The sequence below is a fragment of the Gambusia affinis genome, linkage group LG21 (assembly GCF_019740435.1).
Source record: "Gambusia affinis linkage group LG21, SWU_Gaff_1.0, whole genome shotgun sequence".
In the NCBI taxonomy this organism is placed as follows: Eukaryota; Metazoa; Chordata; class Actinopteri; order Cyprinodontiformes; family Poeciliidae; genus Gambusia; species Gambusia affinis.
Genome location: NC_057888.1, coordinates 17,113,068 through 17,140,676, shown reverse-complemented (window position 1 = coordinate 17,140,676; position 27,609 = coordinate 17,113,068). Strand labels below are relative to the sequence as shown.

The following is a 27,609-nucleotide window of genomic DNA, read 5'->3' as shown; positions in this document are numbered from 1 at the left end:
GACCTTCGTCAATATGTGACGCCGAAACCTGATGCCTTACCGTAATTTTTGCCCTAAACCTAACCAATTTTTGGGTTTTGAAGTGTCGGCAGTGTTTGCGAGGACCATTCGCGTAAATAATCCATGTAAAACATGCAACCTTCAAAAATCGTCAAAATCGTCAAAATTTTACGGTGAAGGAACCTGCCCAAGTCGTCACATATTGGCCATGAGGTACCCTTAGCGTCAATATGTGACTTATCAATCAACAGCGTCCCAACTCGTCAATATATGACGAGTCGGGTGTGAGAATGTGTTGGGAGACTCCTAAAACTGTTGGACAAATCTGCTTAATTATTAAATATCTTATTTAATGTAAACACTGCATTTACAAAATTGTGGGGTTTTTTTGTCTTTTTTTTACATGTTGCAAAAAAACATGTAAAAACTGCTGTACTTTTTTTTTTTTTTTTACAGAGAACACAAAGATTTACACACATTTGTAATGGAATAGTATCTTACGGTTCACAAATATGGAGAGAAAAGGCCAAAGGTTACAGCTGTGCAAGTGTAGAAACGTTGGATTGCTCCACAAGAGGAGTAATCCACAAACCAGCAGTACATCTCCGCTGAATTCCTCCTGCATGTTGTAGCCGTAGAGCGGAGATTAACTGGTTAAATCAAAGCCACGCACTAATCAGCATGGCTCCAAAAAGCCACAGCCACTTATAATCAGACAGGACCATGTGGTCTCCACATCAACGAGGAAGGCTATGAAAACTAACAAACCAAGAGAAGACAAAACGGTGCCTACCATGCCGTTCTTTCGTGTAATTATAACCCTTGAACTTGTTTTGACATTTTGACAAAATTGCCATAGGAATCAATGTGTGTTCCGTAGGATTTTTATGCGACAGACCAACATGAAGTAGCTACATGATTGCAAAGTGGAAGGGGGGGAATGCAAGGTTTTTCGAAATGTAAAATAAAAATTGGAAAAACCTGCAGCTGCGTATCCTTTGGTTTATGTCTAGAGACTAAGATGTTTGTCTATGCCTCTTTGCAAAAAAAATTGCTGAAGAACAGTTGGACAAGACAGATGGGTCCAGTCCAACGGGAACAGAACTTTAAGGGTCTTGCCACGAAGTCAAAATTGAAATTAGATCTGGTCTTTGATTGGGCTAATGTAACAGATGAATATGCTTTTACTTAACTGCATCCTGGTATAACTAAATCTGTATTTAGGGATGTAATGATCTAAAAATTTGGGCTGATATCGATATGCAATGTTAATTACAGATGCACAGATCCGGAATTATTAGCTGTATCGGTCCCAGGGTTGAAAAAAAGTTCTGGATCGGCTGTCGGTGACAATGTGCCAGAATCATAAGGGTGGCTCTATTTATCCTAAGTCCATGCTTTGTGCTTTAAACGACATCATGCTGTGTTGTTTATTCTACGTTGGCTCTTACACTCCTAATTCCAACTTTCTACAAATTAAGGTTGTGTTGTTTTTGCATTGTTTTTTACCAAGCTTGTGAAGCTACTGGTGTATTTCAGCGTGCTCTACTGCTGGAGAGTTAAACAAATTTAGAATTCAGTACATTTATGTCTGCGTTTATAAAAAAAAAAAGAAAGAAATGATTTAGGTCAATTCAGCACTCGTTTTCAGCATGAGATCGGTGTGGGACCAAACTAAAACTTAGATATCTGTATCGGTAACATAAATGAAAAAAGTGAATCGGTGCATCACTGATATTTTTTTTTTTTCTGTTATGGCCGATAAGCAACATTTACCGATATGAAATAACATGATTATATCTGTTTTTCTTTTCTAAACTGGAAAAAATGAGCTCACCATTAACATTGTTTCATTTAAGCACTTACACTTTTGTGTCACTGTCATTGTCAAATGACCAAACAAAGAACATTAGGGCAAAATTTCTCCCCTCTCCCTCCAGAAATACAAACAGCAACAAAGGTGTAAACAAACATTGGTTGTCAATATCAGACTAATTCTACTTATCTGACCGACACGATACATTATAAAAAAATTACCCAAAATGGACAATAACGTTAATGCCGATATATTCCTAGTTTAATGTTGCTAAACCTTCGGCTCTCAATATTTTTGCCTTTGCTTCTCAGAAATGGCCTCCATTGACGTCTGCGAATCTTTTTATAAACTCTGACCACCTTCCCTGACAAAACGATGCTGCCATAATATCATAAGCCTGCCGGGCCACCAGCCTTTACTTGTGCCCCCCCACCAGGCTAAGCATTGCATATTTATACAAGTCTTTTTCAAATGTTTGCATTTTATAAGACTTTATAGTTGGTGTTCAGGTGTTAATCATCCAATCTTTCAATAACACGATTATCAAGTGGTATTTTCACATTTTCAGTCAACTTTAAACTTTTTAAATGAACGGCTGCCCTCGCGCCCAACCACCGGGCTTAGCAGGTTTTCTGGGGGAAACCTTGTAATGTATGTTTTCTATGACGTCCTGCATGTTCATTTTCAGCCTTTGGTACCTTCCTGACTGGAAAACAGCAAATTGAATTTGTCATTGGTTTCTTGCCAAGAAGTTATGAATATATGACCAATCAAGAAACCAGAACTTTTTATTTTTATTTTTATTTTTTACAAATGCTGTCTCTTTTTGCATGCTATACGATTCTAACAGTTAATAGGGACAGGTAGACAAAACAAGTGGAAACAGATCTAATCTGGGGGTGGGGGGGGGGAACTGTCAGGAAACATCTTTCACTGTGACTATTTCAATCAGAATCCACTGATCACAAAAAGACAACACCGAACACAAACCATAGCGCATGCATGTCGGATGTGTCTCCAGGCAACGCTGGCAGCACAATGTACTCCTTCAGCTCAGATGACTGAAAGGCAGCAAATAGGCCCAGGTATGTCTCTACATGTGGGCCCCGACTCAGACAGGCAGTGTCCGCTGGTAATGAATAGACGGTCTCATGCGTTAGGCACAGGGGGGAAGGCCTCAAGGTGGGAAGGGTACGGAGGGAGGAGGAGGTACGCATGGGGAGAGAGAGAGAGAGCGACGGGAATATTTGAGGAAAAAATAAAGGAGGCCTGATGGCCAGAATGAAAGACCTCCATTCATCCCAGCATGGTCCCTTCGGTGGCCACTTCCAACCTGAGGCAGGTAGGGCATGAATGGATGTTTATGAAAAATGAAGTGTGGATTCCAAACACACACTTCCAATAAAGATGACGTTGTTGCGCTTTTAAATATTACACATTTAGTCAAAATGATTAAATTAAGAATTGACAAATGGTTAAAAACAAAAGGAGAAATGTCATCTCCTAAAAAAGTGCAGCTTGCAATATCTAGTCAATCAGTTCAGTTATCACACAGAAGAGATGTGGTTTTTCTGCATAATTAAATTATTGAATAATTTGACATCAGGGGCTGCACAGTGGCGCAGTTGGTAGAGCTGTTGCCTTGCAGCAAGAAGGTCCTGGGTTCGATTCCCGGTCCAGGGTCTTTCTGCATGGAGTTTGCATGTTTTCCCTGTGCATGGTGGATTCTCTCCGGGTTCTCCGGCTTCCTCCCACAGTCCAAAAACATGTCTGTCAGGTTAATTGGTCTCTCTAAATTCTCCCTAGGTGTGAGTGTGTGTGTGAATGGTTGTGTGTGTGTGCATGGTTGTTTGTCTTGTATGTTTGTGTGTTGCCCTGCGACAGACTGGCGACCTGTCCAAGGTGAACCCCGCCTCTCGCCCGGTACGCAGCTGGAGATAGACACCAGCAACCCTCCCGACCCCGTTAGGGACGAAGGCTGTACAGAAAATGGATGGATGGATGGATGAATTTGACGTCATGTCTCAGCATAGCTTCTCTTTAAAATGCCCCAAAATATGCACGACTACAAAGGGGTTTTGTGGATCACCAAGAAGAGCAGAAACAGAAAGTCGGAGACAAAGAAAATAAAAGAAAGCATTGGTTACACTTTCAGCTTCAAAGTTTTTACCGTTCTACTGACCTAACACACTCATGGGTATAAACAACAAGGCATTAAAAATGAAAAATGAAAGTGCCACAGATCTAAGTGTTAGAGCGCATGTCCATCCATTCATCATCCATATGGGTCATTGGGTGAGAGGTTGCCAGTCCATCACAGGGCAACACAGACACACATGGGGCAAACAATCGTGTATACACACACACACACGCCTACGCACACCAAGACAATTTATAGAGACCAACTAGCCTAACAGTGATGTCAGCTGTGTTAAGAAGCTAAATTAGAACCAATGTATGCATCCCAGGCTGGGATTCGAACCCACAACCTTCTTGCTACAAGGCATCGGTGGTACCAATTATGTCTATATGTCATGATCCTTTACTTCATTTTTAATAGCTTTCTTGCACACACTTTCATTTGATGGCTTTACGGACTGAAAATGGTTGGAGTTTTTTTAAAATTGTGATGCATTAAACGAACAGAAAAATTGGTCTGATTTTGCAGAGCCGAACCTGATGGTCACCAATCAGAGATGGAGGAGGGCGAGGGGGGAAATGGGCTGATTCCAAACTAACTATTAAAAACAAGCAATGTGATCAAATACGGTAAACTACAATCCAAAACCTCCAATATTTGGAATATTTACTAAATTTAGTAGGACTGGAAGCTCAACTCCGTAAGGTCAAGTTGCATTCGGATTAAATCTTAAAAATAAATTAACTAACACATCAAAAAACTTTACTCTGTATACAATTATGTCACTAAAAATCCCTCAAAATTTACATAATCTTTATAAAAAAAAAAAGGATTCACTGACTTTCTTTTGTTGTAGCCTAATTCAAGGTGATGTAGCTGATCTATTGCCCTTCCTCTACATCAAACATCTAACAGCAACGCAGCTACAGCACTTTCTAAACAACCTCAGTGTGGCTCTGGATGCAAAAACAGGAGCATTAAGTACTTCGTAAGACACAACACCCATAAAAATCAACAAATCATACCTTTACATTTGTGTCCGGCAAAGAAAAGTCAGAAGCAATAGCTGAGAGAACCAACAATAGTCTATCAGTATGTGCGTCTCCTGACAGGTGGGTGACCAAATTAATTCTAGCTGCATTAAGACATGCACAATCCTCACAGATTATTTTCCATCTGAAACAAGTTAGACAAATGTGTGAAACGTAACCTACATCAAAATCCATTGATCCAGTGTTGCGTGGTTACGTGATCTTTAAATTGAAGCAAAAGAGCCTTTCGTGTTTAATTATGGAATAACTTTCTGTCTTCAAGATCCTCAGAAAACGTCAACTCTGTCTGTTCTCTGTTCTTTTGTTTTTAATAGAAACACTTTATTACTTTAAATGAGAGCCAGTGTTTTGTCAATATGCGAAAGTGTCTCAGATGATACATTTGGTGTGCAAATATGACAACATTGTTAGAAACAATTTAGAAAAAGCAAAACATTGCGATTAACACAGGATACAGATTTTAACAGTATTTCTGAACTACAATACTTTTTTCATGAAAAATAGAAAAGTTGTTCTAATCACAAACTGTTTTACAGAGCCTGTACTTCCTGTAATTACTGAACTTTCCAAGCAGGACTCAATCCCTAAAAAGAGCAGCGATGGTTCTTGACAGATCTGTTTTTTTAATGTCAAAGAAACGTATATACCCAGTTCATTTTCGGCATGCAAAGTATTTTAGATAATCCTTAAAAGTCAGTAAAACAAACCTTTTGTGCTAAATGAGAAAATTTAAACAGTGTGCCCACTTTAGCAACTGGGTAAAAAAAAAAAAAAAAAAAAAAAGCAATGAAATCACCACAGGCTTTCCCCCTAGTGAATTATAAGCCTGTGGGGGGTCACCAGGCTGTACTTGTGCCCCCAACGGCAAAGCATTGCTCACTAATTTAAGTATATTTAAAATGCTTGCCTTTTTGAAAACTTTATAGTTGGTGATTGGTATCAATCTTTCAATCGCACATAATTATCAAGGGATATTTTCAAATTTCCTGTCAACTTTAAACATTTTGTCACTCAAAAACATGACGGGCTGCTGGATGAATCACTGCTAAGCAAGTTTCCTGGGGGAAACCTTGAACCCTTTTTTTTGATTTTCTCAAATTGAAAAAAGTTTTGACAGAATATAAATAAACAACACAAGTCTTATTTGGCAACTTGTTACTGTTTTGTATTTTTATACCAGGTTGCAAGAACAAATTGAAAAGATTCAGGGGCTTTAGTGCTAGTTTCTCGTAGCAAACTTGTTGTTGTATAGCCAGGCAGGCTTCCAAGATCTATTGGTATGATATCTCACCCACAACGACAGGAAAAGATAAACCTAAATCAGGTAGAGAATATATTATCTCAGCAGATTTGCTAAAAGTCGAAGGAACTCACTAGAACCGCTTTGAGACAGTCCGCCTCTGAGAGCTTTACCTGGAAAACATCCTCATCCAGGATCCTGGTGCCAAACACCGTAATGCCGTTGGTGCTGATGGAGCCTTGGTCACTCCTGAGCAGAGGCTTGGTGATCTTCCTTGTACAATCCACAATGATGGTGACCGTCTTCTTCTCAACACTGATGGCCACACGGCGCCACCTGGTCAAAGTCGGGAGAAGCAGAAGTCACTCAAACAGAAAAGGTAAAGTCCAGCTCCATAAAACACTGTGGTAATAAGGATAATAATGCATTTAGAGAGCCCTTCTAAATCTTCTAAACCAATCTGAAAGTCATTGATTAAACGCTTGGGGTCGCCGCAGTGTGTTTACAAAGTGTGGTTGACAAAGGATCCAAGAGCAAAACCCCAAAAAAGAAAATGTCTGACCAATTTTTGTGAACAAAAAGTTGAACGGAAATCAAGTCAAGACAGTGAGTCAGACCGTAAGACTAGTGGAGTGTCACAATCTTGGGTTTGAGTTGGTTTGAGGTTCTGTTAATTTCTGTCTTCCTTGGTTCCTTTTCTTTGATTAGATCAGCAGTGTTTCTGTTCCACTCTGGTTCAGTCCTTTCTTAATGATTCTAGCTTATTATGTTTATGTCTTGTGTCTAGTTATTCTTTGTTACTCTAGTTTAATTGTGATTCTTAGGTCTAGTTATTCTTTAACTAGACCTAAAGAATAAATAGTTTGGTCTAGTAAACTAGACCAAACTAGTTCTAGTTAGCATAGCCACAGATGACAGCGGATAAACGGTTTTCCTTCAATTGCGAGTGATTTCCCTGCCGTTCGCATTGCCATTGGCTCTGATTGGTTGTTTTTGACTGGGAGCAGTGTACTTCTTCAGACAGCAATAGCAGCACACGGAGGAAAGCTTGATTTCTTTCATGGATTATCTGTCTCATAACTTACTATCACAACATGAGAGTTTTAACAAATATGTAAAGAAATAAAACATTTTTTCGTAAAAGTTACGTAGTGCAGCTTTAAATCTTGGCAGGAGCCAAGTTCTATATAAACTTTTAAGGCACTCTAGCACTTCCTCCCCTAGTCTAAAGCCAGGCATGTTGGCTGTGTGATAGACTGGCAGTCTGTCCAGACTGTAGGCCTCCACCAGATCTCTGACTGGTGGGCTCGGTTCCAACTTCCCAGCAGGGGCTGGCATCGAAACGTATTGAATGAATAATTACACTTTACATACAATGAATATTGTGGCTCAAGAATCCTCAAGCACCAGAGTAGAAATTATTGATGAGCCCAAATGGTTGCCTAGGGTCGCATGCGAGTCCGACACCTCCGCTGCCTTTCCACCATTTGTCACCACGTTCAGGAGCTATTTGCATTCCAGGGAATAGCGGACCACATTCTTGGCCCCACACTTTTGCCCCGTTTAGCACAGGATTACACTCATTAAACTCCAAACTTAATCCTCCTTCTGGGTTACTTGGCATGACAGACGTGGTGAACATTGTGGAAAGTGTGTGTCAAGATCCAGGAAGGCCTTTTTCCTGACAGAACAGGAGGTGCAGTCAAAAAAACTCTTCTAAGGTCGAGGATGAGACCTTTGCCATGCCACGGTTTAGGATGAGAACCTAAAAAGGCTTAGATTCCAAAAAGTAGCATTTCTGATCTGATAGTCATTCATTCATTCATTCAGTAAGTTTAACATAGCTAGACCATACAGACACATTCCAGGGCAGGCGATGGAGCTTAGGGAGAAATAAACGTGCAATGCGCTGTAAGCTCAACACTGCTGCACAAAGGATTACTTGTCACCTACACAGCCGGCAAACAAATGCTGACTTAAAGGAATTGTTCAGGATTTCTTAAAGGGGTGTTCTATTAAAAGGCAAGCAGATAAAATTTTACCTGCAGTTGGTAACTCTTAATTTTAGTGTAAATCCAGGTAAGTTGGACCTGAAGATTGAAGCTAACGGTTCACATAAAAGAGATGCACACAAAACTCCAAAGGAACTGCAGACAATACACAGTCTGAGTCACTGAGGATTTAGTCTTGGACTGCCTCCAAAACAAGAATTGGTGAAATCTTCTCCTGAGGAGATGATTTCATAGACAGAAATTCATAAACGGTATATAATTTACTAAAAAACTAGCTGAAAAGAACAACATTTCCAAGGCTTTTAAATAACATTTTGAAACTTCAGGTTATAATAGCAATAGGCATGAACACAGATTTGAAAAACAAACAAACAAAAAAGACAGGATAGGCTAATAGTTCTATTTGTAGTTTTACAACTCCCAAAAGGTCCATTTCATCCTGCACCTGTACGTGGGCCTTTTTCAGCTTCAAATATCTGAGTGACAACTCAGCTGGGAGTGGATAATCAGGTTTTCTCCCAAGGGTTAGAAGAACTGTTTCTGGTTTGGGTAAGGTAATCCAAGGGGGCAGAAAGGAAAGGTAGAGCTTCTTCTATCCCCTCCTTGCTTCCCCAGCTCTAAAATAACAGAGGCAGGGAGTTCATGGATGAGGTCAGTTTGCCCAAAACAGCCCTGCTGAGGCTCAGTAATCCAACGTCTTCTTGTTTCTGACTTGTTTTGTGCCCACAGAACCCTGACGAGACGGATATTCCAGTCATGACAACCTGTGCTGCAACTGGATTGGCGTCCTGCTTTAAATCAAGACTTAATAGAAGCGTAAAAAAAAAAAAAAAAGTACAAACACTATGTTAAATTTAATACAAATAAATATGGATTTTTGTCATTGTAAGCACTTTACAGATTTTGCCAGAATGTGACTCGTTTTCATGTAGAGCACTACAAGAACTACAGATATGCCAGTTCTTGTAGACTTCTTTATTTGAGAAGTCCCTCCTTATTTTGAAATAAGGTAGAAGCAATTCTTGAGTTTCCCTGTTGTGTCAACGATGTCAATTTCTGAAGATTTCTCATCAGGCTAGCTAGCTCCTATAGCACTAAAAAAAACCTCAACACTCCCAATTGTTTATGTGGGACCATTTTCAGAGCAAAACAAGGCAATGAAAAATGCTAACTTTTGCTCGCTAACAATGCTAACACAGCTTTTTGGCTGTAGTGTATTGGATTAACTTTAAAAATAGCTATACTGATCAAACTGATGGTGCTTAATTGTAAACTGAACAGTTTGTAAAAACAAAAAGGGCATTGCTGATGAATTGTTGAGCATTAGTACCACCTTGGAGCACAAGCACTGCAATGTTTGAACTTGTCTTATGAGAGATTAATTGAAACACACTTCACAATTTGGAAAAAAACTGAATAAATAAAAAAGTTAAGTCTTAGTTTAACCAAAAATACGGCAATGATCGGGCAATGATTACATCTGCAATGATTGTGAGATGTAACATGAAAACACATCTATGATCAAATGAGTAATGCATCAAAGGAAGAAATAACTGCAAGAACATCTGTAAAACATCTGGAGCCGTGGTCATTCTGAAGCAGCCGTAAAAACAGCATTGAAATATAAATGTTATTTCTTGCATTGTTTCCTGTGCAAAATCTCAGACCCCCTCAGTTGGCTCGAGTTCCTGTTATGCAAGTTTCTCTGTATGACCGTCATTCGTAAGACAAGACCTATCTTTCTGAGCGTAAACAAGCTTTAATCAAATAAAATAAAAAAAATTACTTACTTTCCATTAGAAAGGTTGAGAGAGGTGAACAGGGGGTAGTCCTCCGGGACTGGCTTGCCAGTTTGATCCTCATACAGGAAAGCAGGTGAGCGTCCCACCTCTACACCTAGCTGCTGAACTCCTTGCTCATTGTAAATGGACAGCAAGAAGGACTGGAGGCCAGACTCGGGGCGCACGGTGGTCAGGATGGAGAAATCCTCCGGGAAAACGCCACCTGGATGAAAAACGGAACAGGCAGGTGAAGTTTTTACAGGAGCATGTTGGGTAACTGCAACCAACTAAGGTAGTTCAAGTTTTATGATGATTTATATGAAAGTTTTGTACCTTGTGGTCGGATTTCTACTAAACAGTCAACAGTGAGTAACTATGCGTTCATCAGACTGCACACCAACATATGCAAAATGAACTAGAAACAAAGTGGTTCATCTTACCAGGGAATAACTGTGAGGTGGGAGCGTTGATCTGGATCTGCCTGGCGATTCTGTAGGCAGAGTCTGACTTCGATGCTCTTCGGTTTGCACAAAATCCCGTTACTTTTGTCACTCCATCGGGGTAATTTTGAAATCCTAACGCTTTTAAGACATCCACTGGCTCTCCTGTTCAAAAAGGAAATGGAACATCAGTTTGTTGAACTCAAGATTTATGATTTCATTAGACTGTATAAATAAAATGAAACATTTTCACTTCAAGTTCTTATTTTTTGCCACAAGAGACAACGTACAACATTTACAACATACCAACCCTACAGGTTCAAACAACGGTGGAGGAAAGGTGTAGAAAACACTTTGGTTAGCATGAGTGAGCATTTTTTAGGTCGGAATATGAAGAGTTTTTTTTATTTTTTTTTTTATAGTGGAGGTAATATGTTTTTGTTTGAGCCAGTTATGGATCAGTTTGTCCCTGTAACGATTCATACGCCGATTCTGAGACTCTGCGTTACTTTTTTTGTCACTTTGTACCTGAAAACAAACCACACATGTAGATAACCATTGCAGTTTACATTTCTTGGTAAATTAGTATTTTTGGTCAATTATGGAGATCAACAGCTATGAAAGTTTTCAAATAAAATAGATGTTTTCCTTTTCTGAATAGTTTAGATTCAGTTCAATTTCTGTTGACTGTTGTTCTAATCATTGTTGAGACCAAGACGACTAATATGCATTGTGACAGAATATGACCTTGTGGTTGGTACCTGACACAGTTCATAGAACAAAAAGGCCGGATACAATCAACCCAAATGTCAAAAGTGGACAATAGAGAAAAGAGTGAATTGACCATTTTTATTTCTTTACTAGAAAACCAACTTTAAATGGCATGAAGACTATTAATAATAACATTATATTGCCAAGTGAAAATTTGAATAGCATCCTGATAAAGTGTTAAGGCAAATCACTCATGCATATCTAAACAGCTGTGCTAAGAAGTGCTGCAGGGACCTGGTTTTACAGGCTCCCCAGACTGGAAATAACTGAGCATACCAAGCACCATAATGAACAAAGTAGCAAAAGAGTTGGAGCTGTGATACACCTGGATACACCTATCCAAGTGTGCCACACCTGGATAGGTTTACTTTGATAAGCCTCGTCTGTCTGGCGCACCTCACATAAAGAAGCCTCTGTGAGTTCCCACAAAATCCCCTGGGAAGCGTCATCATTCTTCTTCCTGTCAGAATAACCTCTCAGTACAACCCGCTAGCTTGAAGACAAGCTAAAGCACTGACTCGGTGTGACGAGGCCCATTACTGTCTGGGAAACAGCTGAGCCAAACAAACTGAAACAATACTTACTGCAGGTTTCACTTCCATGATCTGGAACTATACAACAACCTGATCAGACTTGAAGTAAAACATCACAAAAAGGTAGAATGATGCTGATAATAATTGTAATGCGTGTCAGTGGATGGTTTCAATCACTTTAATTCACACTAGCAAACGTTTGTTGACTGCTTAAGCTAATATCAGCTGTTTAAGTTCAAAATAGTGGACACATGCTAATGCTAGCTAGCTTTGGTCAACAACCCACTCTGAAGCAAAACAAAAAGGCTTGACAGGAAAAAAAGAATAAAACATTATGTAAAAAATTAATAAATAAAACAAATGAGCAACAGCAAAGAAAAAGTCAGTGTTTCTTTTCTACATTAGCATTAGCAACTCTTCTCCTCCAGCTGCTATAACCAACATGGCCTCCATCTTTAAAAGCTAACAAAGTTTCTGCCTACTTCCATTGTTTTCTCACCAGAACGTTTCAGAATGTCAAACAAATTTTAATATCAGAAAAAGATGAATAAATAAAATTCTTTTTACAATGCAGTGTTTTAAACGTGATTAGGGTTATTTATTAAAAACGCATCCAAACCTACCTGGCCCTATGCACAAGCAAAACAAAACAAAAAAAGTAATCCCCCTTTCTGTTAGTTCATGCAATAACTGTAATTACCTCCATTTTTTCCCCCTACAGCTAAGGACAATTAGTTGAACCAATCGTATGCCTTCACCAGAGCAGTACAAACCACTCAGAACAAATATGTCCGTCAACAAGCAAAAACATCATGCCTCAATTCAAAGCAATTCTGAAAACTGTAAGAAAAAAACCAAATGACATCTGTCAGATGACTGAAAAGGTTTACATGCCATTGTAAACAATTAGAGAGAACACTGAACAGTAATGAACCTTCCCATTAGTGGCAAAGCCATCAAAAACTCATTCAGGAGGTCACAAAAGAACTCATAGTAAGACCTAAAGTTCTGCAGGCCTCCCCTGCTTCAGAGAAAATCTATTTTTATTATTCAATATTAAGAAACTGGGAATCCGTTGGAGAGATCCAAGGCCAACACTGCCACCAACAACAAAAGGTCTGTTTCACATTTATTAAAAGACATCTTGATGTTTTTGAATAAATATTCTGTGTGCTGGAGGAAAAACAAAGTGGAACTCTTTGGAATGTGTGCATTCTGTTACACCAGGTATAACACACACATTAATAATAAAAAAAAAAATTATTATGCCGACATTCAAAGTTGGTGGTGGTAGTGTAATGATCTGGGTTTCTTTGGCTACTTCCGAACATGGATGATTTGCTGATAATTGAGGGAACCAATATTTCTGCTCTTGAGCAAAAAATCCAGTCATCAGCTTGTGAACTTCAGCTCAAGCGCATTCGGTTCCGGTAGACGAACACATGTATGTCGGTACACCTCTGGGTCACAACAAGAAGCGAATTTTTGCAGAGTCCTAGTCAAAGTCCAGACTTCAACCTCACTGGACTGATCTGGCATGACTTTAAACAGCAAGTTCAGGGTTGAAATCCCTCCATTTTAACTGAATTCTAAAAAAATTAATATATTTTCATAAGCAGTTGTTGCATAGAGTGATGCTAATCATTGCTAATCTCAAAGGGTAACTAGTTTTTGACATAGTGGAGTATCCAGACCAAGTTGGCCCTATTTATAGAAATAAAACTACTTTTTGAACTTGCTCTGGATCTCCTTACGTACAAAAAATTGTTTGATGATCTTATATATTTAATTGTGACAAAAAAAAGCAAAAATAGAAAATAGAAAAGGCCAAACACATTACAGCACTGTATGTTTCATCGTCTGCGTTCATCTCATAACTGCCTGCCAATAGTGCATGCAACAAGAACAGACCTGCTTCAGCCAATACGTCATGCACCATGCAAAAACCTGCAAGCCAATAAGCATTAGGCTTCTGTCAAAGGCTGACATGACTGTAGTCTCTTAAGCCTTTTCCTCTCAGCTAGTAAAAATGAGAATCATCGACATTTATCCACGTTGAGTTAACCTCCATGTAGGCAGATTACAGCAAGTAATCAGAACATGCATTTAAGTTAAAGCAACATTACTTCCAGTCTGTTTGAATGCTGAAATATTAACAGCGCCAATAACAACTTCAGGATGAATCAGTTAGGTCTGTCGCAATAAGCAATAAATCAATTAATTGCATGACAAATCAAAACGAGCTCAATAATTTGCATAATTAATCATTTTTCTCTTTCTACCAAAAACTTTGCGACAAAAGTCTACAGTCTGGTACTTTGGGCTCAACTAGCCCCCTTTTTTGAAGAACCATTTTGCCTACAGAGAGTTCACAATTCATTTTATTTGTTGCTTTGTTTATTTACTTTGGATATTTAAAATGTTGTCCACTTCCATTGTTAGATATTCTTTAGAATTTAAGGTTTATTGATCTTCAAGAGAGTGTTCCTTTATTTCTATGCCATTGCCATTATATTCCCTGAAAAAGGTCTCAAAACAACAATACTATCATTTATCGCGATAACTTCTGAGACAATTTATTGTCCGGGAAGGTTTGACATCGTGACAGGCCTAGAACCAGCGTGTTTCTTAGAAAAATGGCAACCTCACTCTGAGTTTGTGCACAGATGCAAACAGTCCAGAAGCTGCAGCTTGTCCAGCCTGCGACCCTCACACAGAGGTGTTGAGAAAACACAAACACAGGCCAATCCATTAAGGTGGCCCAAATGAGTGTGTGCAGGCTTTGAAAGGCTGCACCTGATGAGTCGGTGCGTTTGCCCTTAGGGACAAGCAAACAGGCCACATAGCTGAAGGAAAACTCTCTAGATTACACAGTAGGAAGGATTAAAATATTAGACTGTCTCTTCTGTGAAAGCGTATGCAGACTTGGGAGGTGTGGAACAATGGGAGGAGCAGCTTTCCTTCAACTTGACATTGGATAACACCCGCGCCGTGTTCACGGTAAAACCCCATCTTCTTAGAGATAACACAAGAGCATTTCTCTAGGATGAAGCCAAAGAAATCAGAGTTCGACAAAACCAAAACAAACAGGAAGTGTTAATGTTGTTTTTACACCTTTACAGCAAGGTAAATCAGTAACAAAAAGCAAAAGAAAGAAAAAAAAAACACAGGTGAAACCTTTTCACCTGCAGCTCCCTGAGACTCGAACACCTACTTCCGTCAGAATGTCTCTCCCTTCATATATTATCCCCTACCCCCCCCCGCCCCCGCCCTCTTCCCCTCTCCTCTGGCTTCCTTCGGCTTCCATCACGCTGCTGGCTAAAACAAGACGGCTTTATGCTGAGTGTCATACCAAGGAAATTTCACTCAGACCTACCCAGTTTTCAAAGCATTCCTTCTCTCCACTCTCCCCTACTTAGGTTTTCCTCACATCAACTCATGCTTAATGTATGCCTCCATGTAGGAAGAAATTAATAAATATAAAAAATAAAAAAAAATAAAAAATCATCATTCGTGTATATGGTAAAGCGAAAACCTTAGTTGTCATGGCTATAAAGGAGACGGTGATGGTTTCTGTTTCAAATTCTGACTCAAGACATCTATTTTTACTTTCTCTGGCGGACAAACAGATCGTCTCCGACCCGTAGGTCAAACGCCATAAATCCATCGATGCTTCAGTAGACAAAGCTCTGAACTTCCCAGTTGAACATATTAAGCAAAGTCCCCTTAAAATGCCAACTTTTTTTTTTTCTTCTTTTTGTTGGAATGCACATCTAAGCTTGTGCCCCGGGGGCTGAGAAAACGTGTCTGTACACTGCTGGAGCGCCCTGCAGAAACTGCTCTGGCTGCTATAAACACCTCTGAAGGGACTGACTGACTTGAGACAGAGGAACACAGATGAGCCCTGCAGCGACATACTTGAAAAACGTATATATGAAGAGGCAGGACCAGGAGAGGAGTTAAAAGGAAAGGTGAGACTTCGCAAATCCGGCGCGCAGTTCCAGCCGTCATCCAGCAGGATGCATTAGCAGCAAGCTAAATTAGATGTTACACCTAATTTAACTCGATGTTAAGTGAAACCGACTCCATTTGTCGAGTTATTGTCGCAATTTCCTTCAAGATCCTTAAAAAGTACAATGAATTAACCAATGGTTGCGTCATATGTTCCGCCAAATTAAACCTCAGTTGTCCATCGTCCAATGTGTGAGGTCTGAATAATCTTGAGCCATGTGACTACAGTGCCTATTATGACTGTGGGCTAGCTCTTCATACAGGCCCTGCCCTTTGAAGGCTCTGAAATCATAGGGAAGTGCAACAAGGACCATCATCAAATAAGCGCTCAGTACTTAGAGGGGAAGCGGTCCCACCAATCACACAACCCAGCCTTGTCCTGCAGCCTACCAAGCATCAGGGTGCAAAGCTAGAAGTTGGAGAGAGACGAGGGGTGGGGAGGTGGCGGTAGGGTGGCGGACACCAGTGACTGGGCCTTTAGTGTGGACCAGGGCAGCATGGAGATAGGGTTCATCTGCCTGACCTCGTGTAACCCCTCTGACATAGAGAAAGAATAAACCTCATCCCAGAAGACTGGAGTTATCCCAGTGCCATGTGCCAACAGACTGCCTGCCGTGTGGGCCAACAAAAATTGCAGGTTGCATCATAGCCTTCAATTAATCACCCATCCAGTCGGGCCCATCTCCTCTTCAGGTCATGGCATTACACCCACTGAAGCATTATATAGAGCTACTGTCAATTTAAAGTGAGTCTAGACTTGCAATTTCATATCCCCGCAACTCGACGGATGGGGTGACATTCTTGCCACTCCATGCGGACATTATCAGGAAACCAGGGATGCTGTTAAATATCACCAACTGATTCCAGTTCACCCGCATTTTCATCAAGCTTCTCTTCCTTTCCCAACATCCGGACGACCACACCGCTCTCCTTACTATCTTGAGCACTGAGCACTCTACAAGGGATGTGTCCCCAAAAGGCAACCAAAATCCACCCAAGTGGCCAAATATATTTTTAAGAAGCAAAGTTTTCATGCATACTGCACCCGAAATATCATGACCCTATAAAGTACAGCATCCAAGCAGTCCCTCACAATATATGTAAAGTGTCATCAAATTGAAGAGCCCAACAAATATCCACCTAGCTAACCACGTCCACATCCACACAGAGGACCGCCACTCTAAACAAAGAGGTGTCTTTGAGATGAAGTGAATCTTTAAAAAAAAGAAAAAAAAGAGAGAAAAAGCTGCTCTGCTCCTGGGTCTTTCAAAGCGCATACCAGCGGCTTAGGATCAATTTAACAGAGTGAAATGTTTCATCCTCTGGGCAGATGCTTCCATTCATATATGAAAATGAGATTACCTCTTCAAAATCCAAGATGTAATGAAAATATGAGATGTTTTTTTGGTTTTTGGACACCGAGTCAGAACACTTTAACGCACTTGTCGTCTCCGGCAGACGAGCGCTCTGCTGTCTGCACAGCAACGTTGCTACAGTGTAAACTTTCCGCAGGTGTCCACAATAAAACTCGCTCTACGAGGATGCAAACCTGTTGCTGTCGCGCTCAGGTAAAGTCCGACTCTCCCCCCCCTCAGCCCCTTCCTCATCGAGCCGGCGCTCCGTCTCAGCCCCGCTCACACTTCATCACACTTCGCCTCTCGTCGTTCCTTACCTGCTCTGACACAAGCAGCCTGCAGAAGCAGTGTTAAAGTGATGAATGCAGTTCTAGTGGAATCCATAAGCCAGCGTTTCGTTTTCCACCTTGTGGACCACCTTTGCATCTCCATGTTCGGGGTCCCACAAAGTGAGCGCGACTTCAGGTGACTTTTTGTCCCTTTTTGACGTCCCTTCCACGATCCCGAATGAAAAATGGAAACTGTCCTACAGAGGAGCCATATGTGTGTATGTGTGTGTGTGTGTAGGGGGGGAAGAGGAGGGGAGGCGGGGGGGTTGAGCCTCTTCTCTCCACCACAAAGAGGGGCCAGATCCTCTTTCCCGGCGCCCAGCCTTCACAGTGAAGGTATCAAGGCTTTAACAAAAAACGCACACCAAGTGCAGCCGCTCCACTTCGTGCGTCCCCCAGGACAGGGAGGGCTGGACAAGCTCCGCAAACCAGTGCAACGTTTACAGGGGGACTGACAAGTCGACCAGCCCCCGATTAACAAATCATGGGGCTTGAAATTCTCCTCCGGGTCCACCCATTAGCCTCGTAATGCGCCCCCAGTAGTCTTATCCGAGTGCAAATGCTATAAAAATTGGCAAAGTTCATAAAACAAAACAAAAAACATACAAAGTGCTGGAAGGATTTCATTAAACATATATGGCACACACTGATGCATTTATCAATTTCTGCCCTACATTATTGTTTATGGACTGCAGAAACCACTCGTTAAATCAGTCTGTATACCTTACAAAAAATCCGTATCACTCATAATGACTTCCACCTAATTATCACTATGAGATTTGTTTTTTTGAATCAGTTCCTTCCAGGATGGATGAAACTTAAAACAAACTTTTCATCAAGCCTCCATTTCTGTATGAAAGGTCAGAAAAAAATGTAGTTTGCTCAAGTTGGCTGAACAGATGTATTTATTTGTTTATTTATTTATCTTTTGCCAAAAATAAAATAACATAAAATCCTCCAGGTGGAATTGGAATGAAACAAAAACTGAAAAAAGGGCACAAAAGCACTTCACGGCCATTGTTAAGCATGATAGAGGATCTGTAATGCTGTGAGCATGTTTCCAAGTTAAATAATAGTGATACTTCCTGAGGGCAATGGGGGGGTTATACTAAAGCGTTTCACTCATGTTTGCCAATAAATATGCCTGCCCTTTTTAGGTATAAAAACATCAATAAATGTTGGACAAACAACTCAATCAAAAGGATCACTGTGCAACTTTCATAAAGAATATGTTTTAACATGTTTGTTAAAACTATCACCATGTCGTGATAGTTTGCTATGAGCCAGATCATCTGTAAAAAAGATCAATTTCCTCCTCCTCATCCATGCGCTGCTACTGCTGTCTGACAAAATGCACTGCGCCCGACCAAAAACAACCAATCAGACCCAGAAGGAGGGGCTTAGTGCTGTCAATCAAACTCACGTACTTGCTGCTAAATGTGCAAATGGCAGACAGACAACTTACTGTTACAGGAACACCGTTTATCCAATGTCATTGGTTTCCATGCTAACTAGCCTTAGCATGGAGGGTAGCTGCTGCACAGTCTGTGCTGCAGCTAGCACAACAGGATGTTCTTGCTGCAGCTTAGGGATCAGGAAAGGGAGCCGTGGACAGCAGTGGAGAAGGCAGAGGGAGCTTGATTTTTTTCACAGATTTTTTTTGTCACAACATAGTGACAGTTTCAACAAATGTTTAAAAACAGATACATTTTTAGAATAGTTACATACAGCAACTCTAATCAAGAAATGTGATCTTGAACGGTCTAATATTTATTCACCATGTCAACATTTGAGATTGTACTTTTGGAGTTATGGGTTAAGATCAATTATTGTACCACTATAGCATACATTTTTTTCTCAGGGGTTCCTTAAAAGCCTTTTAAAACAACATGGATGCTGACCGGCCTCTCTGTTCCTCGGCCAGCTCATCCTTCCCAGCCAAACAGGATCAGATGCTGGTTGTGGGCTGTGTGTGATCCATGCCTGAGCAGAAAGGGTTTCATGCCACTTCCCATCTGTCTGTAACTCATAAAACAGGGGAACACATTTGCAAAGTCTGCGTCCTGACATCAAGAGCAAAGCCTAATTGCTAGAAATTCTTTTAATGCTTTAATGATTTGAAAAATAATTACAAGAAATTCAAGGAAGAACAAAATTTTCTGCTTTGTACTTCGGTGTTAATGCACCAATTCATAAGTGATATTTTGCATCAAACATTTTTGTTTAGTGTTTGAGGGGTTATAGTCGGCAAAACTGGATGCGACTGAAAGATGCCAGGCCGACTCCAGCAGATGGTAGCCTCAGGAATGCTACGCTTGGCTCACAACTGGAAGCTTGCTGGACTGACATCCTATTGGGGGGAAAAAGACTGAGACAATGGGTGGAACGCATTCAGCTTTCATTCATGAATTCTTCTATGGCACTCACAACCAGAGGTTAGTGGAGTACGTAAAAGCGTTACTCAAGTGAAAGTAGCACTACTTCAACATATTTTTGTTTGAGCTAATCAAAATATTCAGAATGGTGTCAAGAGTATGTCAATGACTTTGAAAGAGTGGTCAACGTCCAACTTGCTAAAAAAAAAAAGAAAAAAAAAAAAAAAGAAATCAAGTAAGGTATTAGATTTTTGACTTTTTGTTTTTTTAGGAATTACATGTATGAAGATTGAAGACTGTAGGTCAAGATCATAATAGGTCAAAGTTCGTCTTTTTGGATGAACTGGAAAAAATAAACCAGAGGTAATTTTAAGTATTTCCTCAGGAAGTTTTACAAATTAATGGTACAGAGCGTTTCTTCAACGTGTTGGGAGACCTGCAGTTGACATGTAATAATAATAATCACTCATCATCATCATCTTTATTAAAGACACAAAAATACCATATATATAAAAACATGTCTGAATTAAGCACTTCAAACTTAGGAGGACTGATGAAAAGTTGGACGGTAATAAAACTGGTCTATTTGGAAATTGATTAAAACAGAATTCAGCTAAATTGTTATTCAACATAAAATAGAGTATCTTGCCTTGCATTGTTTGCTTCACCACTGTTGAAACAACTTCCTAAATGCTTTTGTGCACTTAAACCTACATCAATTGTATTTTTCTTCTTTGAAAAGTAAAACCACAGCCCACACACGTGTTTAGTGATCAGCATGCCAGGCAACACATATGCATCTACAAGAAAATACTTAGTTATGTTCCATTTTATAGTATACAGAAGACCTATGGAGCATTCGGGGTGTTCTTTTTATTACTGCTTTGATTGAAATAGGAAAATAGGATTTCATATCTGTAATCAGTTCTGCCTGAAACAGCATTTTTTTAACCTGAGCATTTTCAGGGGCACACTCGGCTCCTGTTTGTTACCGTTTACACACTGATGAGTAGAGCATAAAAGGCTCTTTCTGTACGCTCAAGCTAGCCCCTGCCTCTAATACAACCAAACCTCTCACCAACATTCGTTTTGGCCACTACTGTATGTAGAAAAAGTGAATAATCTTCACACTTTTCTTTTTTTTTTTAGTAGGGAAGTTTAGAGAAGGTAAACCTTTTTATATTGTGCTTTTTGTTACCATACCTGTAGCGACGTTTGTGTTCAAGACATCACTGTGTGGTCTCTCGGTTAGTGTGGTAGCATGTTGCATGATGTGCGTACAGTAATATGACATAAAAACAAATATTTATGTGAATTGAGGCCAAATTTAAAGGTAACATTGACTACAACAGTCATTTTCTGGACATAAACACGTTGATAAAAGTGTCAAAATTTGCTTGATGGAACCTGAACTCTCAAGTTGCAGCTCTGGTTCTATGTTTAGGGTGGTCCTAAAATCTAGCTCTGTCACCAGCAACTTTGACTAGCTTTGCTGTTAACGCTGCAGCAGAAAAAATAAAATGAAAAAAATAAACATACCACAACCAGCCTGATCCTGACACCACCAGGTATGACATTTTTGGTTTCATCAGAGCAGAGCACTTTTCTTTAAAGGTTTCCCTCTTTCATGACTTGTGGCATAATAAGAAGATAAAATATAGATTTTTTTTTTTTTAAATAATGACTTAGTTTAGATCAAAATGGTGTACTTCACAGTTAATAGTTGTCCTGTGGAGAAATCTCCCACCTGAGACGTTCATTTCTGCATCTCCTCCAGAGTTCCCATGGGCCTCTTTGAAAAGCTATCATAAATTATACATGTAAATACGTAGCCAAAAGCTCTGATTTCAACAGACTTTCATCAGGCCATCTATAAGTCCGTATAAAAAAAAAAAAAAAAGAGAAAAAAAAAGCTTTCAACAGAGTAAAAATCACTTGCCATTCAGTGAAGGTAGCTTGGTGTGGACTACAGGTGTTTATAATAGGAAGCGGCTTCATTCAGCAGAAGGAATCAGAAAGCAGCAATATTGCAACCAGACTCTCAACACTCTGCTTTAGCATAACATCTGAGAAGGGAGGAATGTTCTCCTGTCTGGGCACACTGTTGCTTTGAGGCATTCAAAACGATGGCTGACTTTGATAAAAGTTAAAAGTTTCACTTCAAGACTTCTGGGATGTTCGGATGAAAGATAGCTTTATAATTATGCGCCATATGAACTGCAGAGCGCTGTCATTTAGACTCATGGGTCAGGATTTGCATGAAAGCCCTTTGGCCCTTCAGCTGGATTTTGAAGAGGTAATTTCTCTAGTCATAAAACAAGAAAAAGTCACATTAAAAATGATCAACCATACAATTAGTATTTTGTTAATAGGGCCTTTTGAACATTTCCAAAATTGCAGCAAAGTATCATATTGGCTTTGCATGGTTTAGAGCAATATTTACCTCCTTTTTTTACATGAAACATAGATCAGAGAATAGATTTTAAAATACTGTTAACTTATAAATCACTGAATGGCTCAGCACCAGAATACATGAAAGACTTATCATTGGATCAACCTTCCAGACCGCTCAGGTCTTCTGGTTCTAGTCTAATCTGCATTCCCAGAACCAGAACCAAACAGGAAGAAGCAGCATTCAGCCGCTTCTGATAAATTATGGAGTACTTCTTCTTACAACAGGAGCATCTAGTTTATATATATTCAGGAATTACAACAAACTTAGAATCCAGAGAAATTCATATTAGCTTATCTAGAGAAACTACTCGTTACCTTAGATCAACATCATCAGAGCAAAAATCCAGAGAAACCCCTAATAGTTTATAAATCACAGACTACTTATTCTTAAACATTGGGTTTGTCTTTTCCTTTGGTTTGTTGAATTTTCTTCCAACTCATGTAAAGCACTTTCAATTGCCTTGTTGGTGTAAAATGTGCCATATAGATAAAAATGACCTTACCTTTTATGCTCCACTAATCCGGAACACACGTTCAGAAAACTACAAAACTGCCGAAACACTGATTTCCTCTAAATCAAGACTAAAACACCTACCTATTTAGAATAGCCGCTGATTACTACTAAGTGGAACATTGATCAACATATTTGATGCAAATTTTCTAGATGATTTTGATGAGGGAATTTGAAAATATGTAATGTGCATTGCTTGTTTATTTGTTGCTGAATTATGTCTTTATGAAGTGAAGCACTTTGAAATGCCTTGTTGTTGAAATGTCCAATAGAAATAGACTCAACAGTCCAAAAAAATAAAAAATTAAACCTGACGGAAAAGAGATGTATTCTAGCAAGCCTTCGGAAACTGGTACATAAAATCCTCACTGCCCGCCTCCCAGTCAAACTTCAGGAGCTGGAGTTTAGCCTTTCTTAACCCTCATTCTGCTATTTGAGTCACTTAATATTTAGGTCAACATTAGCCGAGTCAATGAGGAAAGAAATCAATAACATGACTGGACAGAAAGCTAGAGAGCCTCCTATGATGTGAGGTGGGTGGCCCTCAACCAGCGATTAGCCTCTGGGTGGATTTATGTCTGAACATGCGAGTATAACAGGTCCTTTTATGTGGAGGAAGCCACTGATTATGACAGATTAAAATTTCTACAGCAGAGCTGTTGGAGCACTCAGTGCACTTACGCTTGAGGTCATTTTGTCGGCACACGCTCAGAAACGGTTTTCTCTCTCACATAAAATAAATGTTGATTTGAGGTTTGGTCATTGTAGTAAAACATGTAGCACAGAATATGAAATCCTAATTCTTTCAAAATGTTGTTTTAAGCAACTTATCATGGGCCTTAGGTGAACATGTGTTACCAATATAGAGCAGAGGTTCACTCTTCTCAGTAGGCAGCAGCGAAAATCTATTTTTCTCTCACATTTCCTGGTCTGCTGTCGGCCTCATTCATAGAACTCCTTTTCAGGCGACTGTCTCCTCCCACAAGGTCAGTAAACTGACCGGTCTTTGTGGACTGTACCCTCACCATTTCCACTGACCACAGAATTGAGCAAACAGGAATTATGAAAATAATTCAAAAAAATCTTTGCTTAATTTGACAAAAATCTGCTTAATGGAAACGCGCTTTTCAATAAAAGGTTTTTGCACTTGAATGAGGTGGTCTTCCGGCTGCGTCGAAATTATTGTATTCCGCAAACCTGCAATAGAAACACTTTATCTGCATCACACGAGTTGTGTGAACAACCGGTGGAAAAGACAAAGAAAGTGACAGGAAGTGTCACAAAATCGCACACACAGGATACGAAAAATAAAAAATAAAAAAAACTTGTAAAAGTGCAACGGGGTCAGTGTGAACCCGCTGGACTGAACACAGAGGGAAAAAAAAGAAAACAACAACTTGCGGGGTCCAAATGAAGGTTAAAAGCAGAATTGGGTTATAAAACAACCCAAGCTTTGATCTCACAAAGGACTGATTTAAACCATCATCCGAGACGCGTCTGTCCATGTAAATTGTCGAACTTCCAAGTATCCCCAGGTAACTGGAGTAGCGGAAGAAATCCACAGCTTAGGAGAATCTAATAAACTTCACGGTGGCACCAATAATGAAAAATGTTTTTAAATGCAGTGGTTGAGTTTGCAAATATGGCAAACCTTATACATATATATGTATCAGGTCTATAGTCTGAGGAAAAAAAACTGACCCCATTGGATCATATTTGGGTAAAAGAAGTGTATTAATGGATTCTTGTACATTAACCCTACTTGTTAGCAGAAACAAAAAGAGAGTGTCACCTGCACAGTGCTTTTCAGCTTAAGACTTTCACAAAAAGTAAAAAACAAAAACTGAGCTTCAAGTGTGGTCCACTGCAACTAATAAAGTTGGGTGACTTGCACGGTTCTGAAAGCTAATGCTTTATTTGCTCATGCTCTCCCACAGTCTTAGAGTGACACCCAGAAGGAGCAGGTAAATGTCACAAACAATTGGGCAGAGGGAAAAGTGGGTGGGGTTGTACAGTTAGTCCCTGAAACCACACAAATAAAACTCGTAAAAGTGCATAAAAAGCTTGTGAGGTCCAATGGACCCGGCCTCTTAAAAACAAAAGAGTGTAAAATAATTTCACCTGAATTATTAAAAGCAAATGATACAATGGATTAAGCAGTATTCTTATTTCTACTTAGCACAAAATTAAAGGGAAAGTATTACATATTTTTGAGGCCATTTTATAGCACAATCAAATAACTAAGTTGCTTAAACGCCCTACGTATCAAACACGTATCAAACATTTACGTATCAGACATTGCTCTTTATGAGGCAGCAACTTATCTAGCATGCAATTTCACAGAAAAAACAACAAAAAAACCCCACAGAGAGCAAGAAACTGGGTTGTTCTGCTGTGAATTCATTGGTGGAGAAGATTTGTACATTTTCAGATCACAGTACATTTACGCTATATTGGGAAAAAAAGAACATACAGTGAATAGAAAAGTAGATCATCAGCATTGGCTTTGCTTATCTTGTAACGATAGGAAGCAGTGAAGTGTTGCAGGTGTTGTACGAATTCATTTTACTTCTATTTGTGAAAGCAAACACACAGTTCCTCTCACATTGTTCTTTTGCAGCCATGTGTTTGCAATAGAACTTGTTCTTTATTCCCAGCTTAATTGGGAAGGGAAAATATAGTTAGTGTCATTTATTTATTTATTTATATATATTTTTTCTATTTTATTTTTTGCTTTGCCGAAAAGCACTGATAACGTGGAGATTCATTGCCACTGCAGATTCTACAAGGTGCTAACTTTCCCTGATTTAGAGTTGTATGATGGATGATGGATGAGACTGACATGTTAAGCTTTAACAAAGACGTAAAGTCAAGTTTTTGAGGCTCCAACTCCGAATCCGCTTGTTGCAAAAATCTTTTGTATCTGCGACGATAGTTTATTTTTGCCAGCATTAGAGCATGAACAAAAAGGAATAGTACTTATGGTGTCTAATTGTTGATCAACAAGCAGAATACACGGAACCATCACGTGTGCAGAAAACGATGACCTCAGCTCTGAGTCTGAGCATCTGTCTTTTGACAAGCTGCGAGACTTTGCCTGGAATCTATTAAAGTTGTGAATGGTCTCCGTATGTGCTCTGTTTTCTCACCAGTGCCATCCCACTCTCGGATGGCAGATTATACGGTCCCTGAAAACAAAGCCGTGTTGAGTTTTCTCTGCCTTCTTTCAGACACAATATTAACCCGAAAAATTCATCTTCCTCGGAGGCAATTCTCAAAACCTTTGTGGTCATCTCAGCATCCCACAAGATCAAACGTACGGTACTGTTGTCGTACGCAGGTTGTTGTCACAGAGAGAGCAGTTGTGGCATTATCGAGCAAAAGAATAGAAACTGTTACAAGCACACAGCTGTCTTTAGGTCCTATTAAAAGGAAAAATAACCTTCAAAGGGCTGAAAATCTCTCCCAGGGAGTATAATTTTGGCTGGGGGAAAAAGTCGGGGTTGCCGGCTGTAATCCAGCTGTGTGCCTTCTTTCACCATGTGGTCCAGTCAGGCCCTGGGTGGTGCCCCTGCAATAAGGACATAATTAAGAGTTTAGAGAGGGCAGTCTAGCTGCACCGGCGTATCGGGATGATGTGGGGAGACGAAATATGCCACAGCAGAATACAGGATGCAGAACTATTTGGAGGATTTTGAATGTGAGATCTCTTGAGCGTAAATAGAACTGGTGGGTCCTTGTATACAGTTTGGTTCCTCTGAAAACAGTGAAAATATAAGTTTAGATGTTTGGTGCTACTGCAGCTTCGAGAACCAGTGGTTACTGGTACTTTGTTTTATCTGACAGAGCATAAAACGTTTGCCACCAAGCAAAGCTTTGTCCTGCTCAAAGAAAGGCTAAAAAAGTCCATTACCATCCTGAAAGTGTCCAGTAGAGAGTGATATTAGTCTTGTATGGCTGAATAACTTCAAGGAAAACCATGAAAAACCTCATGGTCCCCTGGAAAATTACATAAAATTAATCTTGAAATTCCTGTGTTTTTTTTTTTTTTCTTTCTTGCTATTTCTTAAATTTGGAGCTCTTAAATGTTTACGTTTTTTGTAAAGAATATTTCAGATTAATTGCAAATTTTCGACTTTTAGTGCTCAAAAATTGCTGAGTTATTTTCAGAACATTTCTGACCAATGTAGCTATCTAATTTGTGTGCCATTCTTGCTTTTGTTTTTCAAGTCCAGCCAATCTAAAATAGAAGCTTGTCGTCTTACCTAGCTGGCTACTTTGGCTAACTGTTGCAGGATTAAAGTGAATCTACTTAAATAATTTATGTTGAGTTTCCTTTAAAAATACAACAACGGCGGGGCATGCTGTGGTGGCGCAGGGGGTTAGCGTTTGGAGGCCTTACTCCTTGTCACGGATTCGACTCCCGGCCCCGACGTCCCTTGCCACATGTCTTCAGTTGAGGTTCAGTTGCCTTGTTGAGGAATGAAAACAACGGCAGAATCTAAACCTGTTCTCCCAGTTTACACATTCAAGCTAGCATTAGCACTGCAACATCTGGTTGCTTCACGAATTTAGAAACCCAGCTTTTTAAAACTTAATGAGCCATTGATTTAAAAGATACGATAATGAAACTCATCTTTGTAATATTTATTCAATTCTCTATGTAGAAATTATTAGACTAATAACAAATTAGTTACTTTTTATGTTGATAATCGCTAATAACGGCCATAAAAAGTTATTTCAGCAATGTGTTGTTTGCTGTCATCTATTCTACTAAATACAGATATAT

The 27,609-nt window shown here is 39.7% G+C and overlaps 1 protein-coding gene across 4 annotated transcripts in view; it reads right to left on the bottom strand.

Annotated features, from left to right (window-relative positions):
• Positions 1-17,679, bottom strand: part of col11a1a (collagen, type XI, alpha 1a) — a 92,272-nt gene extending 74,593 nt beyond the window's left edge. For 2 of the 4 annotated variants that reach the window (XM_044104595.1, XM_044104596.1), the window contains exons 1-4: positions 17,469-17,679; positions 10,482-10,646; positions 10,051-10,264; positions 6,422-6,584 (exon numbers count right to left, since the gene is read on the bottom strand). In XM_044104595.1, coding sequence (XP_043960530.1) covers positions 6,422-6,584; positions 10,051-10,264; positions 10,482-10,646; positions 17,469-17,583 — 657 coding nt within the window. In that variant the 5' untranslated portion in view covers positions 17,584-17,679. The remainder of the gene's footprint in view (positions 1-6,421; positions 6,585-10,050; positions 10,265-10,481; positions 10,647-17,468) is intronic. The other 2 variants (XM_044104597.1, XM_044104598.1) reach the window with 1 other exon arrangement.
• Positions 17,680-27,609: the final 9,930 nt, after the last annotated feature.